Below are 17,077 nucleotides of genomic sequence, written 5' to 3'. Positions count from 1 at the left end.
ACTGAATAGTTTCATTCTCAAATTAAACTCATTTATACTTGAGTCGTATATTCCTGCAGGTATTTTAAAATCGGGCTTCCCTTGTGGCTCAGCTGTTAAAGAATCTGCCTGCAATGTGGGAGACCTGGGTTCAGTCCCTGGGTTGGGAAGATCCCCTGGAGAAGGGAAAGGCTACCACTCCAGTATTCTGGCCTAGAGAATTCCGTGGACTATACAGACCATGGGGTCACAAAGAGTCGGACATGACTGAGTGACTTTCACTTTCACTTCATTTTAAAATCAGTGATTGAATTTAATTTAACTCAGTGGCAGACCAAAGATAAAGAAAGCAAGGGTTTGTGAGAAGATGATCCATGGGAAAATTGGGACAAGAATGCTCTGAAATGGAAAGTTCTTCCAGACTTTGAAGAGGCATAATATATAGGTGGATCTAATTTGGTCCTTTAACAGAATGGTAGCCAAAAGGAGGGGGGAAAGAGAGAGAGAGAAAAAAAAAAACTTCCTTAATGTCCCAGGTGGATCATGGTATTCTTCTGCTATTATACAATATGAAACCTCACACTTTCAGGCCCAACCTGATTACACTGGAAAACCAACTCCGTTTCCACGCTCCTAGCCATCTACAATAGGCACTAAGGATGGCTAATCCTGGTGCCAAAACCTGGCATGCGATTCAGGGTAGTATGTAATTGTTGGTGGTGGTATTAATGAGTTGCTAAGTCATGTCTGACTCTTTGCAATCCCATGGACTGTAGCATGCCAGGCTCCTCTGTCCATGGGATTCTCCAGGCAAGAATACTGGAGTGAGTAGCCATGGCCTTTTCCAGGGAATCTTCCCAACCCAGGGATCGAACCTGTATCTCTTATATCTCCTGAATTGTCAGGCGGGTTCTTTACCATTGGGATTCCCTGGTGGCTCAGATAGTAAAACATCTGTCCCCAATGCTGGAGACCTGGGTTCAATCCTTGGGTCAGGAAAATCCCCTGGAGAAGGAAGTGGCAACCCACTCCGGTATTCTTGCCTGGGAAATCCCATGGACAGAGGAACCTGGTGAGCTACAGTCCATGGGGTCGCAGAGTCCAACACAACTGAGCGACTTCACTTTCACTTTTCTTTACCATTAGAAGGAAGCCCCTCATTATGTCTTACTGGAAATTAAAGGTAAAAACCAATATAAACCCTCAAATGTAGGCATGAAACTCAAAGTCTTGGTTAAGAAATGTATCACTAAAATCAGAATAAACCTTTTAAGGAAGAGAATTTAAGTTTTTGTATAAAATATACCAAAGGTTGGGGAATAAATAAGTAATTGAGAGGGTTACTAACTCCAGACCAAACTTCTAATAAGTTCAGTTGAGTAAGCAAATAAGTCTTTGTTGTTAATGGTATAATAAAAAACAGTTCATAGATCTGCATTTGTAAAAATTCTCTGATTTTGTCCACTACCATCCCTTTTAATTGCAATATTTTAATTTTTCTGCCAGTCTTTTAGTACCTTTAATTCCTTATATTCTCCTATCCTTCTCCCCCTCCCCAGTCTTCTCTTTAATCCTTTGCATCCTCCAACCAAGCTCTTTCTTCCTTTTAATTCAATTTGTAATGTCTTATATATAGCAGGCTCTATATTAATGTTTGTTCATTTTAATTAAACTGAAAGCCATTGCATCCATCGTGCTCCACTATTCAACATCTGAGAATGTTTTGGGCACTGTTTATACAGGCAGTGTTTATACAGGCAGTCTTCACTTTTCTGGCACAGAAAAGTGTGTACAACTGTAGAAGTGATCATGCAAACTGAAGCCATAAAAATCTATCTTGATAACTAATACGGAAAATTAAGTTTGTTCTATGATCTTTATGTATTTTTGTCAAAAGATTAAAGACTTTCTTACTCTGTTGTAAGCATGTAAGACATTGACTAAAAATAGTGAAACTAACGCTTATTACACTGTAATTTAAAACATTAAAGATATTGATAATTAAATGTCATTTCTTTGTAAAAATCTTTATCACATTGAATCTATAAATTGCTTTGGGTAGTATATTCATTTTCACTATATTGATTCTTCCAATCCATGAACATGGTATATTTCTCCATCTATTAGTGTCCTCTTTGATTTCTTTCACCAGTGTTTTATAGTTTTCTATATACAGGTCTTTAGTTTCTTTAGGTAGATATATTCCTAAGTATTTTATTCTTTCCGTTGCCATGGTGAATGGAATTGTTTCCTTAATTTCTCTTTCTGTTTTCTCATTATTAGTGTATAGGAATGCAAGGGATTTCTGTGTGTTGATTTTATATCCTGCAACTTTACTATAATCATTGTTGCTTTAATGTGAAATGTTGACAGCGTCGTTTTTTCTGGAACACCTTCCTCCTTTCCATTACAACCATTTCCCTCATTTATGTCAGTGAGTTTGTCTTCACTTAGTTCCTCAGGCTACCTAAGGCAGTGTCCATATTCCTGTGGTCAGCTATTTCTACTATAACTCCATTTACATTTGATTCATATTTCCCTTCTGCATTATCTGCATTATTGCTTCACTTTAAGCCTTGTTGGCCAATACTCTCTTACCATATCCATTTTTGCCAAATGCCACATGAGTTTTTTCACCGGAAGACAAGGGAGCAACACAGCTACACACTTTTCTGTCTGTGTATGAACTGAGTAAACACACACAGTGGCCAATCACACACCTACAGACTTTAAAACAAGTGGCACAATTTGTCACAGGTCTTGATGCACAGCTATAATTTACAAAGAGGTTTGCAGAGTTAAGACCTAGCACTAGTAACAAATTTGAACTGTACTTGGAGGACTGCTATTATTTAACTAAACCATGGTTACTGATATTTGTGTATATCAGAGCCATGCAGATTGAAGATGCCTATGCTTTCTTTTTGTAGGTTAATGATTCTTACATAGTAGATTTTAACAATGCCACCGCCCTGATTAAATACAACCAACCATTGTTATTAGGCTATCTCAGTACAAAAATTCTAGAATTGTGAAGTGGTTTTATTTAAGGAAAAAGTAATGCAGCTACTGCTAAGTCGCTTCAGTCGTGTCCGACTCTGTGCGACCCCATATACGGCAGCCCACCAGGCTCCCTGTCCCTGGGATTCTCCAGGCAAGAACACCGGAGTGGGTTGCCATTTCCTTCTCCAATGCATGAAAGTGAAAAGTGAAAGAGAAGTCGCTCAGTCATGTCCGACTCTTAATACAAAATATTTCAAATGTTTATCTATATCTCTTAATAGAAAATATAGATTAATAGATAACATTTTTCAATAGTCACCTGCCCTGTTAGACTAGCCAGTCTCTGAGAGGTTCTCAGTATAAATTAATTAAGTATAAAAATAACTAGATTTGCGTATGATTTTCCAGTTCTCCACCATTCATTCACAGAGCCTTTGTTCATGTTGCTTCCAAGCTATTATTTAGTTACCATATTGTATTTAAGGAGCTTCTCACAGTATGACTTTGAATACATTATACATTAAGCTCCCTTTTTAAAAATTTCCCTGGGAACTCTCTCCTGCTCTAATTCATTCTCCAATTACTGCATCATAAATAACTCCTTTGTGTCAAGATGCACCCACTTTGGTGTTTCAACTCTTCTACCGTAAATAGTTTTACTCCACTCCAGTCTAGGTGAGAACCTTCAACTTGACTGGTGACTGTGCTGTTCCTTTGACCTCAGTTATAACAGCTAGTTCTCCCAGCATGCACTTCACTCAATATGTGCTTGTTATTTTTAGGTCTTCTTTTTTTATATATAAATTTATTTGTTTTAATTGGAGGCTAATTACTTTACAATATTGTATTGGTTTTGCCATACATCAACATGAATCCGCCACGTGTGTACACGTGTTCCCCATCCTGAAACCCCCTCCCACCTCCCTCCCCGTACCATCCCTCTGGGTCATCCCAGTGCACCAGCCCCAAGCACCCTGTATCATGCATCAGACCTGGACTAGCAATTCATTTCACATATGATATTATACATGTTTCAATGCCATTCTCCCAAACCATCCCACCCTCGCCCTCTCCAACAGAGTCCAAAAGACTGTTCTATATATCTGTGTCTCTTTTGCTGTCTCACATATAGGGTTATCGTTACCATCTTTCTAAATTCCATATATATGCATTAGTATACTGCATTGGTGTTTTTCATTCTGGCTTACTTCACTCTATATAATAAGCTCCAGTTTCATCCATCTCATTAGAACTGATTCAAATGTATTCTTTTTAATAGCTGAGTATTTTTAGGTCTTCTGTAGTGATTCTAGAAGAGAAATAATGGAAAAAATTTTAAAGCTGCCTTTTTAAAAGCCAGTACCACTGATCCTAAAAACAGTGTCACATTCCAGGTTGCCACAGAGTTCTAAGAAAGCAACATCCAACCAAATAAATCCAAAAACAATGAAAAGGGGGAACTCTCGGGCCTAACCTTCTCTTACCACACAAAGACTTTCATAATTGCAAAATTTTTCTTTGAATTTAACTGAAGTTTATTTGGTGAATTCTGGTATATGTTCAGTTCAGTCACTCAGTTGTGTCTGACTTTTTGTGACCCCACGGACTGCAGCCAGGCTTCCCTGTCCATCACCAACTCCCGGAGCTTGCTCAAACTCATGTCCATTGAGTCCGTGAAGCCATCCAACCATCTCATCCTCTGTCATTCCCTTCTCCTCCTGCCTTCCATCTTTCCCAGCGTCAGGGTCTTTTCCAATGAGTCGGTTCTTCGCATCAGGTGGCCAAAGTATTGGAGCTTCAGCATCAGTCCTTCCAATGAATATTCAGGACTGATTTCCTGAATTCTGATTCTGATCCTGGTAAATGACATGCATCTCTTTATGCAGAAACCAAAGTAGTCTTGGTAGGTACCAAATAGATTCATTCTTTGTCTCTCTTCATTAAGTTCAGAAATTCCATAACCTAATACCAACATATCACTTTCCTAGCAGAATGTTATACTCAAAACTGTACCTTTTAACTTAAAATGCATCTCAGCAAAGTACTTTTAAGTGAATTGATGGAGGTGAGTGTAGTACCTAAAGACTGCCACAATGAGGCGTGTGGAACATGGTTTTGTGACTGGCTTTCAGGTCATGACTACTTAAATCTTCCTTCTAAGCAACAACAGTAGTCAAGAAATTAAACTTGGAAAACCAGGAAGGAACTCGATTAGTAGGTATCTCCTTTCCTGTGTGTATGGATGGTGGGAATTGATTGCTAAAAAGAGTCCCACGTGTTAGAAGGAAAGCACGCCCCAGTGTTCTTTATGGTTATCCTGTGTTAGAGTATGATAGACAGTCACATGATCATCTTTTAAGTATGATAGTATGATCATGTTAGAGTATGATAGAATGTCACATGATCATCTTTTTTTCCTAGAAACTTCACCTAAACCATACAAGAAGCCATCTACAGCCATTATTTAAAGCACTGAAGAAAGGGGTTTCTGAATTGTCCTATTCAGCTCTGAACAGTCATCACATTCTCATTTTGTCTGACCAGATGGAGAATGGCTGCAATTCTTAGAGTTATAAAAATCACAAATATAGCATATGCAAAACAATGACACTCTGTTTATTTGTCAGAGGAAGAACATGTTCCGGCACATCTCAAATATTAAATCCACTCCAGAAAAGAATGCTAGGAAACAGCTTCCTTAGTTAATACATTATTTGGAAATGAAGAAATTTAAAACCAAGCCATGTTAATGGCCTCAAAATATATAAAAACACTTGACAGTTATAATTAAAATTGATAAATCGTTTTAAAATGAAGTTTTAGAAGTGGAATATTCCCAAACTCATTCTATGTGGCCACATCACCTTGATACCAAAACCAGACAAAATTACAAAAAAAGAAAATTACTGGCCAATATCACTGATGAACATAGACACAAAAGTACTCAACAAAATACTAGCAAGCCAAATCCAACAATATGTTAAAAAGATCATACACTGAGATCAATTGGGATTTATCCCAGGGATGCAAAGACTCAATATATGCAAATCAATCAATATTATACACCATATTAACAAATTAAAGAATAAAAACCATATGATCATCTCAACAGAGCAGAAAAAGCTTTTGACAAAATTCAACAAGCATTTATGATAAAAGCTTTCCAGAAAGTGGGCCTAAAGGGAACCTACATCAGCAAAATAAAGGCCATATATGACAAACTCACAGCAAACCTTATTCTCAGTGGTGAAAAGCTGAAAGCATTTACTCTAAGATCAGCAACAAGCAAGGAGCTCCACTCTCACCACTTTTACTCAACATAGTCTTGGAAGTTCTTGCCATCACAAGGAAAGAAAAAATAAATAATAGGAATCCGAATTGGAAAGAAAAAAAAAATAGGAATCCAAATTGGAAGAAGAAGAAGTTATCTTTGCAGATAGCATGATATTATACATAGGAAATCCTAACGATGCCATCAGAAAACTACTAGGGCTAATGAATGAATTAAGTCAAGTCTCAGGATACAAAATTAATATACAGAAATATCTTGCATTCCTATGCACTAACAAAGATCAGAAAGAGAAATGCAGGAAACAATCCCATTTACCATTGAAACAAAAAGAATAAAATACCTAGGAATAAAGAACAAAATACCTAGGAATAAACCTACCTAAGGAGGCAAAAGACCTGTACATAGAAAACACTGATGAAAGAAATCAAAGATGACATGAACTGATGGAGAAATATACCATGTTCTTGGAGTGGAAGAATATTGTGAAAATGACCACTACCCAAAGTTATCTACAGATTCAATGCAATCCCTATCAAACAACCAATGGTATTTTTCACAGAACTAAAACAAAAAAATTTACAATTAGTTTGGAAACACAGAAGTCTCCAAATAGCCAAACAAGTCTTAAGACAAATGGAGCTGGAGAAATCAGGCTCCCTGACTTCAGACTATACTACAAAGCTACAGTAATCAAGGGAGTATAGTACTGGCACAAAAATAGAAATATAGATCAACAACATGATAGAAAGCCCAGAGATAAACTCACACACCTGTGGCCACCTAATCTATGACAAAGGAGGCAAGAATATACATGGGAGAAAACACAATGGCTTTGATAAGTGGTGCTGGGAAAACTAGAAAGCTACATGTAAAAGAATGAAATCAGAACACTCCCTACCACCATGTTCTTTACTGTTTTAGTCCCTCAGTCCCATCTGACTCTCTGTGACCCCATGGATGTAGCGTGCCAGGTTCCTCTGTCCATGGGATTTCCCAGGCAAGAATGTGGAGTGGGTTGCCATTTCCTTCTCCAGGGGATCTTCCCAGCCCAAAGATCAAATGCACATCTCCTACTTGGCAGGCAAATTCTTTATCACTGAGCCACATGAAATGCCTCCCTAATACCATACACAGAAATAAATTCAAAATGGATTAAAGCCTTGACTGTAAGGCCAGATGCTATAAAACCCAAAGAGAAAAACATAGGCAAAACACTTTATGACATAAATCACAGCAAGATCTTTTTTGACCCACCTCCTAGAGTAAGAAAAACAAAAATTAACGAATGGGACCTAATTAAACTTAAAAGCTTTTGCACAGCAAAGGAAACCATAAACAAGATGAAAATACAATCCTCAGAATGGAAGAAAATATTTGCAAACAAAGCAAATGACAAAGGATTAATCTCGTAAATATACAAGCAGTTCATGCAACTAAATATTAAAAAAACAACCCAAATGAAAGATGGGCAGAAGATCTAGATACACATTTCTCCAAAGACATAGATATGGTCAACAAACACAGGAAAAGATTCTCAACATCACTAATTATCACAGAAATGCAAATCAAAACTACAATGAGATATCACCTCATACTGGTCAGAAAGGCCAAAATAAAAAAATCTACAAACAATAAATGCAGGAGAGGGTGTGGGGAAAAGTGTTGGTGGGAGTATAAATTGATACAGCCATTATGGAAAACAACATGAAGTTTTCCCAAAAAAATAAAGCCAGAACTACCATTTGACCCAGCAATCCCACTACTGGGCATATACCCAAAGAAAACCATAATTCAAGAAGACACACAAGCCCCCATGTTCACTGCAACATTACTTATAATAACTAGGACATGGAAGCAACATAAATGTCCATCAACAGAGGAATGGATAAAGAAGATGTAGTACATATATACTAGGGAATATTCAGTTCAGTTCAGTTGCTCAGTCGTGTCCGACTCTTTGCGACCCCATGAATCACAGCACGCCAGGCCTCCCTGTCCATCACCAACTCCCGGAGTTCACTCAGACTCACATCCATCGAGTCAGTGGTGCCACCCAGCCATCTCATCCTCTGTCATCCCCTTCTCCTCCTGCCCCCAATCCCTCCCAGCATCAGAGTCTTTTCCAATGAGTCAACTCTTTGCATGAGGTGGCCTAAGTACTGGAGTTTCAGCTTTAGCATCATTCCTTCCAAAGAAATCCCAGGGCTGATCTCCTTCAAAACAGACTGGTTGGATCTCCTTGCAGTCCAAGGGAATCTCAAGAGTCTTCTCCAGTCCAGGTTCGATGCACGATACTGGATGCGTGGGGCTAGTGCACTGGGATGACCCAGAGGGATGGCATGGGGAGGGAGGAGGGTTCAGGATGGGGAACACATGTATACCTGTGGTGGATTCATTTTGATATTTGGCAAAACTAATACAATTATGTAAAGTCTAAAATTCTCCAACACCACAGTTCAAAAGCATCAATTCTTCGGCGCTCAGCTTTCTCCGCAGTCCAACTCTCACATCCATACATGACCACAGGAAAAACCATAGCCTTGACTAGATGGACCTTTGTTGGCAAAGTAATGTCTCTGCTTTTGAATATGCTATCTAGCTTGGTCATAACTTTCCTTCCAAGGAGTAAGCGTCTTTTAATTTCATGGCTGCGCTCACCATCTGCAGTGATTTTGGAGCCCCCCAAAAATAAAATCTGACACTGTTTCCACTGTTTCCCCATCTATTTTCCATGAAGTGATGGGACCAGATGCCATGATCTTAGTTTTCTGAATGTTGAACTTTAAGCCAACTTTTTCCCTCTCCTCTTTCACTTTCATCAACAGGCTTTTGAGTTCCTCTTCACTTTCTGCCATAAGGGTGGTGTCATCTGCATATTTGAGGTTATTGATATTTCTCCTGGCAATCTTGATTCCAGCTTGTGTTTCTTCCAGTCCAGCGTTTCTCATGATGTACTCTGCATGTAAGTTAAATAAGCAGGGTGACAATATACAGCCTTGTACTCAGCCATAAAAAGGAACATAACTGGTCATTTGTAGAGACATGGATAGACCTAGACAGTGTCATGAAGAGAGAAGTAAGTCAGAAAGAGAAAAACAAATGTTGTATATTAACACATGTCTGTGGAATCTAGAAAAATGGTATATATAAATGATCCATCCCATTTGCAAAGTAGAAATAAAGATAGATGGAGAGACCAAATGTATGGCTACCAAGGGAAAGGTAGGGGGAGGAATGGGCAGACTTGGATTGACACATATACACTATTGATACTATGTATAAAATAGATAACTAATGAGAACATGTTGTACAGCACAGGGAACTCTAGTTAATGTACTGAGGTGACCTGAATGGGAAGGAAGTCCAAAGGGACAGTTCAGTTCAGTTCAGTCGCTCAGTCGTGTCCAACTCTTTGTGATGCCATGAATCACAGCACGCCAGGCCTCCCTGTCCAGCACTAACTCCCAAAGGGACAGGATATATGTATATGTATGGCTGATTCATATGTATTTGATACATATGAAAACATATGATATGTATTTGATACATATGAATACATATGATATGTATTTGCTGTACGGTAGAGCCTAATATAGGTATACTCTGATAAAAATATACCTAATATAGGTATACTCTGATAAAAATTAATCTAAAAAATAAAATAATTGAGTTTTTAAGCACAATTCAGTGATTAAGACAGCAGACAGGCAAAAATTTTAGTAAGAATATAGCTGACAAAAACAGTGTAATTAATAAGCGTAATCTAATAAACACATATAGAACACATACCCAGTGACTAGAGAATGTATATTGTTTTCAAGCACCATTGAAACATTTGCAAAAATTGACTACATACTAGGCCGAAAGCAAGATCAAGAGATACCAAGAACCTATATCAGATAGATCATCTCCTCTGGCTACAATGCAGTTGTTAAAAATTATTTATAAAAATATGACTTTTAAAAAGCTCACATAAAAAAGATGGTTAATTTACATGATTTAAAATATACAGACCTTTACAAATAACTCATAGTTTAAAGAAATCAAGGAAATTTTTCAATATTTACAACTGAATGGAAGCAAAACTATTATATACCAAAACATATAAAATGTAGCTAATGTACTACTGAAGAGGAATTTATCATTTTAAATAAATATATTAGAAAAAGAATAAAGATGCCCAAGTTGATGAGCTAAGCTTTCAACTCTTAAGAAATTAGAAAAAGAGCCAATGAAAGAAAGAATAAAGAGCAGAAACCAATGAAACAGAAATTAAAGATACATCTTCCCTACTATATCTTTATTTTGTATTTAATTCCTTTCTGCTGTAGGCCTAGATGGTTTACTCCCCAAATAATAGAGTAATAACTCTGATACCAAAACAAGAAAGAAAAGTATGTCTATCTCACTCAAAAATATAGATGTAAATATTAGCAACCTAAATCCAGCCAACATAATATCAGTGTATATCATAACATAGTGGGCTTATCCCAGAAATAGAGGGATAATTTAATGTTAGAAAGTTACTTATTGAAATTGACCATAACAACATGATTATGTTACTATATGAAGAAAGATTATTTGTTAAAATTCAGTATTAATTAATGGCAAAAAAAAAAAAAACAACCTTATATAGAAGAGAACATTTGTCATGTACTCAACCTCAGTTTCAAAATTAACATAAATGGAGAAGAGTCAATAATAGCCAAGCTAATTTTGAAATGGAACTGAATGTGGGAAACATTCAACGAGACTCAGCAGATTCTAGGTAAACCATGATGTGGTTTTGGTGAACAGATATAAACCAAAATGCATTAGAACAATTCTTCCCTTGAAAGAAAACTTGATCCTCAACAGAGGTGACATACTAACTCATTGGGGAAAAGACGACTTATCCAAATGAGTACGGGAGAGCCATTGGCCTTCCATAATGGAAACATTAATGAATAAATCTCAACTGAACATCATGTAAAAAATCATTTCTAGCAGTTTTAAGGTCTTTAAAAAGAAACTTTAAAATAAGATATTTGAAGAAAATACAAGGTAATAGCTTTATAATCTTAAAACAGAGATGGGTTCTTAAGTAACACATATATATTTAATGGTAATAAAATTGAAAACTTATATACAACAAGGACATGAACATAAGCAATAAGCCACAAGAAAGGAAGATGATCATGACACACATAATCAAATGAAGATTAATATTCAGAATATAAGAATGAGTTTAATACAAAAAATAGGCAATAATATGAGTGAGCAATTCCTAGAATGGCCTATCATTATATAAATGCTGTTCAATATAAATTGTATGCAGGGAAATACGAAGTAAAACAACAAAACATATTTTCATATCCGTTAACTTTTTTTCATTGAAAGCTTAACAAAACTAAGGGTTGGCAAGTTGTAGAGCAATGGGAATTCTCATTACTGATAATGAAAATATTTACTGATTTAGACAGAAAATGGCAACATTTAGTAAAGTGGAAGGCACAGAAATCCAAGACCCAGCAAGGTATTCCTAGATTTACATAATAAAGAAACTTTCACACATGTCTAGGAAAAATGTTCAGGAATGTTCACCGCCAATCTTGTAACACTGAAATATCAGAAACAACATAACCGTCCATCAACAAAATAAGGGATAGATATAGTGTGCATTTACCTTTATAAATGCCTCTATATACCTTTATAGATATAGTGTGCATTCCATTTATAATGGAATTCCATATAATAGTTAAAAATGAATAAATCATCAACTTAATAAGTGTCAAAATGTAACATTGGAGATAAAAGCAAACTGAAGATTGCCATATCATGATCTCATTTGCATGAAATTTCAAAGCATACACATATTATATATTGTTCATGAATCCACACATATGCACTAAATTAGAAAATCATGCACGGAAATGATAATGGCAAATTGAGGACACTTATTGAAGGAGGGGAGGAAAATGGGATCTGAGAGTGATTTAAAAAAAAGGGGGGGAGATCTAGTTTTACCTATAATGTCTTGATATTCTTTTAAAAATATTTGATAAATACAACAAGATGCAGTGGATGTAATTTCTTCTCTGTATTTTTTATATTTGCGTAAAATATATTGTGATTTTTTTAAAAGGAAGTTAGTAATATTTTCTCCAATACAAAAGCATGGCAGTCAATTGCATTGGAGGAGGAGAAGGCAGAATAAAATGAGAAGGTCCACATGCAAGTCTCCAGCATAATCTAGTGCTTAATGTGCTAACATGTAGCACATTTTCTGTGCTTGGAAGAGGTGAGACTTCCACACTTTGGACTGAGATGAATGAGTCATGGATCCCAGTGCTATGAGAGAAGGGAGAGAAATTACAACTTTTCCTATCTCTTCATTCCTGCCTTGCTGCTCCAAATTCCATTCCTTCCATCTCTTCTTCCTCTCTAGAGTGGCATGGAAAACCACAACCCTCTAACGTTAAGGGAGAAAAGTTAGCTAATCATATAACTGTCTCTGCCATCCCACCAGCAGACTTCCTCCAGGCTTTGGGGGACCTCCTTTTATTAGAGGAAAACAAAATTCCAGGGTATGTACAATTGATTACATACCAGGAACTTTCCTCTAGTTTGAGACATTGGACTGTTAATAGAAATTCAAGCACATACGAAAGTTCTACCAAAGTTATTTGGCCAGCAAATTATTGAGTCTTAAAGGAAAACAAAAGAGAATTGTATTAACAATGTTTATCGACTTGTATTAATTTATAAGTATTTAAATTATATTTAATAAAATAGTATTTAACTCATTTCTTATGTTCTTGAATATATTCCTATAGTTTCAGTATTATTTCTAATATAGTGATACTTTCTCATAATAGATTGCATTATTGAATTGCTGCTCTCTATTAACAGAATTCTCACTGTATAAATACAGAATGCTGCTTATGATTGGTTCAGAAATTCTACATACCTGGATGTAAAAGAAAATTAAAACTTTTAAGTATTAAATTTTCCAAAGCAAGATATAATTTAAGAATTATTTGATTTTGAATTATTTTAATATGGTAAAATTCTAACAATCCAAATGGATATAAAATGAGAGGTGGTAATCTTTCCTATACATTGTCCCCCAGGCCCCCTCCCCCAAGGCAGCCATTGTTACAAATATCCTAAATGTTTGTCTAAGGTACTTTATAAATAGACAAATATGCATCAAAAAGGATTTATTTAAAAAGTCCGTTCCATAGGAATGGTATCTCAAAATGTTTATATTCTTAACTTGGCTTAGCATATTTAATGCTTTTCTACTTGAGGCCAAATCTTCAAGCCTGGCATCAGTCACACAGAAGCAAGATTTCAAAGGAACCATGATAAAGGTGACACAATAAATAATTGTCCATTAACTCTTTGTAGAAAAGTCAGGAAAGAACAGAGTGTCCATGCAGTAAGTTCCAAAACTTGAGTCTGCTACCAGTTACGCATAAACAATTAAGTGGCACATATAACTATCCTGTGTTGTGATGTATCATGTAAGAATAGCAAAATATTTAGGTAATTGTTTTGTCCACAACTGAATGGAATCTTAAAAAGAACTGATAATACAAAATCATATCTAAATTGCTGCTTTCTTAATCATCCTAAACTTTAGCCAGATCTGAAATATTACAAGAGGCTGCCCGATTAATCTGTTTTGCACCCTTGCTAAAATGTTATCAGAAATAGTTTGAGACAGAAGTCTCAAGAAAGAACATGTGATGTCAAATTATAACTCATATTAGCTTATTACTTTTCAACTCAATATATTTAGTATTTCCCATAGATATAAAATATTTCTCATATTATTTTTTGAAATCTTTATTTGGGATTGATTTGTAGGAAACATGTCACCCCTGTCTTTTAGGCTCTTCTAACATATAGGAGTGACCCAACCATGAGAAAAACGTTGAATCATCTGTATTTCTATATCATGCCTGTGTTTAACGTCGATGGATACCATTTTAGCTGGACCAATGTAAGTCACTTTTGCCTATCCACCTGAAAAAAACATGGAAAATTGTCCTAAAGCAGGAAGGATGCTTGGTGGGCAGCCAGCCTAGTACTTCCAGAGCTATAAAAGATTTCCACTCCCTTCCCTAGCACAGCATCAACCTTCTGATTTTGTTTATATATGTTTGTCTTTTACATAAGACTTCATGTTTAAAGAAAGATGTCTCCTTCCAAATAAATTATGAAAAGTCACTTGTCTAGTCCAGCTTATTCAATTTTGCCTGTGAAGAAATGAGGCCAAGAGAAACTAAGAGAGAAGTCTGTGGCAGGAATTGGAGCATGAACCTGGGCGTCCAATGCTCATCTTGTCCTCTTCTCACTCCACGGACTTGTTTATTCCTGGAGGGAATCCCCCACCCCTCACTGCTGTGATTCATTCACTGAAGAACTACTAAAATGCATGGGCATAAGCTCTTAAGTGTTTATTCTACATCTCTTTTCTTTTAATTACATCTAGGATCGATTTTGGAGAAAAACAAGGTCAAGGAACTCAAGGTTTCGCTGCCGTGGAGTGGATGCCAATCGAAACTGGAGGGTGAAATGGTGTGGTATGTTGGGGACTAATTGGGATCTGGATTCAGAGGTATCCATCGCGTTCACTCTCAAAAATGATGAACCCATTAGGGCTCCGATGTAACATTGATGTCTTTGTGTATGTGAAAACCTCCTATGTTATGTACTGTAGCTGTACTTCACAAAAGAAAATGAAAGCATTTTCATAAAGGATTCAAATCTGGCAACCTCATCCTGAAAATTGAAAATTTAAACACAGACATAAAAGCAGAAAACTAAGGGATATTTGTCATTCAGAAACTAAAACAGGAAATGTGGTTTGTGGTATAAATCCAGTCATCGTAATTTATCCTTTCACTGAGAGTAACGCTGATCCTGTTTTCATCTGTCTATGATGATCACAGCTGCCAAATCCTTGTCTAGAATCTACCAACCTGCCAATCATGTACTGACTGGGCACTCATTTGGCAAATATATTTTCACTACATTCCATGTTTCATGACAGTAACCTTTTAAATAAGGAAAGGATGTCATTTTAAGAAAGGAAACTCTTGTGGCAAAATAAAGAAGCAGGTAGACAGCAAAAGAGAGAAACAGAAAATTAGCCACAGCTAGTATAGAAGAGGCAAAACTTGACCTCATCCCATCTTGGGTTTTCAGCTGGGGCTCTTAAACAGAAAGACAGATTAACAAGGAAAAACAGTTTATTAATGGACTCTGCACAGGATACATAGGAGAAAGCTCATGAAAAGTAACTCCAAGTGGCAACTTAGAACACCAACTTATACAGAGTCTTCAACGAAGAGCAATAAACTTGTAGAGAAACAATAGGACAAAGGAAAACAGTTTTAAGTTTCCAAGGGCTGCCAACCGTGGGAAATAATTATATGAGAAGAAACTCAAGCAGGAAGGTTTGTTTGCAGATTCCTCTGGTGTTGTCTCTGGGCTAAAGGCCTGTCTCCAGTAGAAGAATTTATATCCTGTCTTTAGGCAGAAAGGGGGAAGGTGAACAGAACTTCTGCATTTGCTGCTGCTCAATTGCCTTGGACTCAAATTAATTTTTATGTCAAAGAGGCAATATTTGGGGGCAAGCGACATATTCTGGTTTACTTTGCTAGGTATCCTAGTTGGCAACAGCAGGGAGGGAAACAAGTGTAAGCCACATGCAGCTGTAAAGAGCTACCCTTTCTCAGAGTCCTTCCCTAGCGCCCTCAAAATACAGACCAGAGTGTTGTGCAATAGTATGTCTCACGAGAGTCTCTTAGCAATGAAGCTCATCACAGTCTTTCCTTCTGTGAGGCTTTGGTTCGGTACCAGATGCCACTCCTTCCATCTCCACCAGCATCAGGCAGGATAACTGGGTGTGCTTGAGACTCCTTCCACAGAACACTCTTTAATCCATTAGAACTGGCAAATCAGAATATGATAAAGCAGAAAGAATATGGTTTAGAATATCTCAGATAGATGGCTTCCCTGGTGGCTCAGACAGTAAAGAATTTGCCTGCAATGCAGGAGACCCAAGTTTGATCCCTGGGTCAGGAAGATCCCCTGGAGAAGGAAATGGCTACCTACTCCAGTATTCTTGCCTGGGAAATCCCATGGACAGAGGAGCCTGGCAGGGGTTGCAGTCCATGGGGTTGCAAAGAGTCGATAGACCGAGCGACTAAATACCTTCACTTCACTTTCACAATTTCATTCTACTCTTGTTAGCAGATTGATTTGGGTGATTTTCTCCAACCTACCAAATTAGTAATAATAATAATACCCACCTCATTGTGTTCTTAAGGGAATTAAAGGACTTAACATATGTTTAAAGATGATTCGGTCCTGGCTCCAAACGGGTCGACATCTCAGTGACCCAACCATTCTTCCCCACCTTCCAGAACACTCAGTTCACCTCAGCCTCAGGTCAGTTGTTTGTAAAACTACCTCTTGCCTTCAGGGGATTGTTGTGGTGATGAGCCGTGAGATAAGCTTTAAAGTATTTGCACTTATGAGAGAAAGAAAAGCATTACATAAATACTATACAGTGGAGACTTCTCTGGTAATCCAGTGGTTAAGACTTTGCCTTCCAATATGTGTTCAATCCCTAGTCAGGGAGCTAAGACCCCATATGCCTCACAGCCAAAAAACAAAAACATAAAACAGAAACAATATTATAACAAATTCAATAAAGACACCAAAAAAATCTTTTTAAAAAATACTATAAAGTGATACTATTGATGCCTATTTAGATTTTTTTTCTTCAACCTGGACTGAGAAAGC

The 17,077-nt window shown here is 36.9% G+C and overlaps 1 protein-coding gene and 1 long non-coding RNA gene across 3 annotated transcripts in view; one reads left to right on the top strand and one right to left on the bottom strand.

Moving 5' to 3' along the window:
• The window catches only part of CPA6 (carboxypeptidase A6), a 294,614-nt gene that overhangs the window by 231,395 nt on the left and 46,142 nt on the right, over positions 1-17,077 (top strand). For both annotated transcript variants that reach the window (XM_061438927.1, XM_061438926.1), the window contains 2 exons: positions 14,154-14,264; positions 14,757-14,847. In XM_061438927.1, the coding sequence (XP_061294911.1) occupies positions 14,154-14,264; positions 14,757-14,847 (202 nt within the window). The remainder of the gene's footprint in view (positions 1-14,153; positions 14,265-14,756; positions 14,848-17,077) is intronic.
• LOC133260508 (uncharacterized) overlaps positions 1-17,077 on the bottom strand; it is a 179,788-nt gene that overhangs the window by 118,959 nt on the left and 43,752 nt on the right. The window lies entirely within an intron of this gene.

This window comes from Bos javanicus, chromosome 14 (assembly GCF_032452875.1).
Source record: "Bos javanicus breed banteng chromosome 14, ARS-OSU_banteng_1.0, whole genome shotgun sequence".
NCBI lineage: Eukaryota > Metazoa > Chordata > Mammalia > Artiodactyla > Bovidae > Bos > Bos javanicus.
This window is presented reverse-complemented; position numbering and strand designations above follow the sequence as displayed.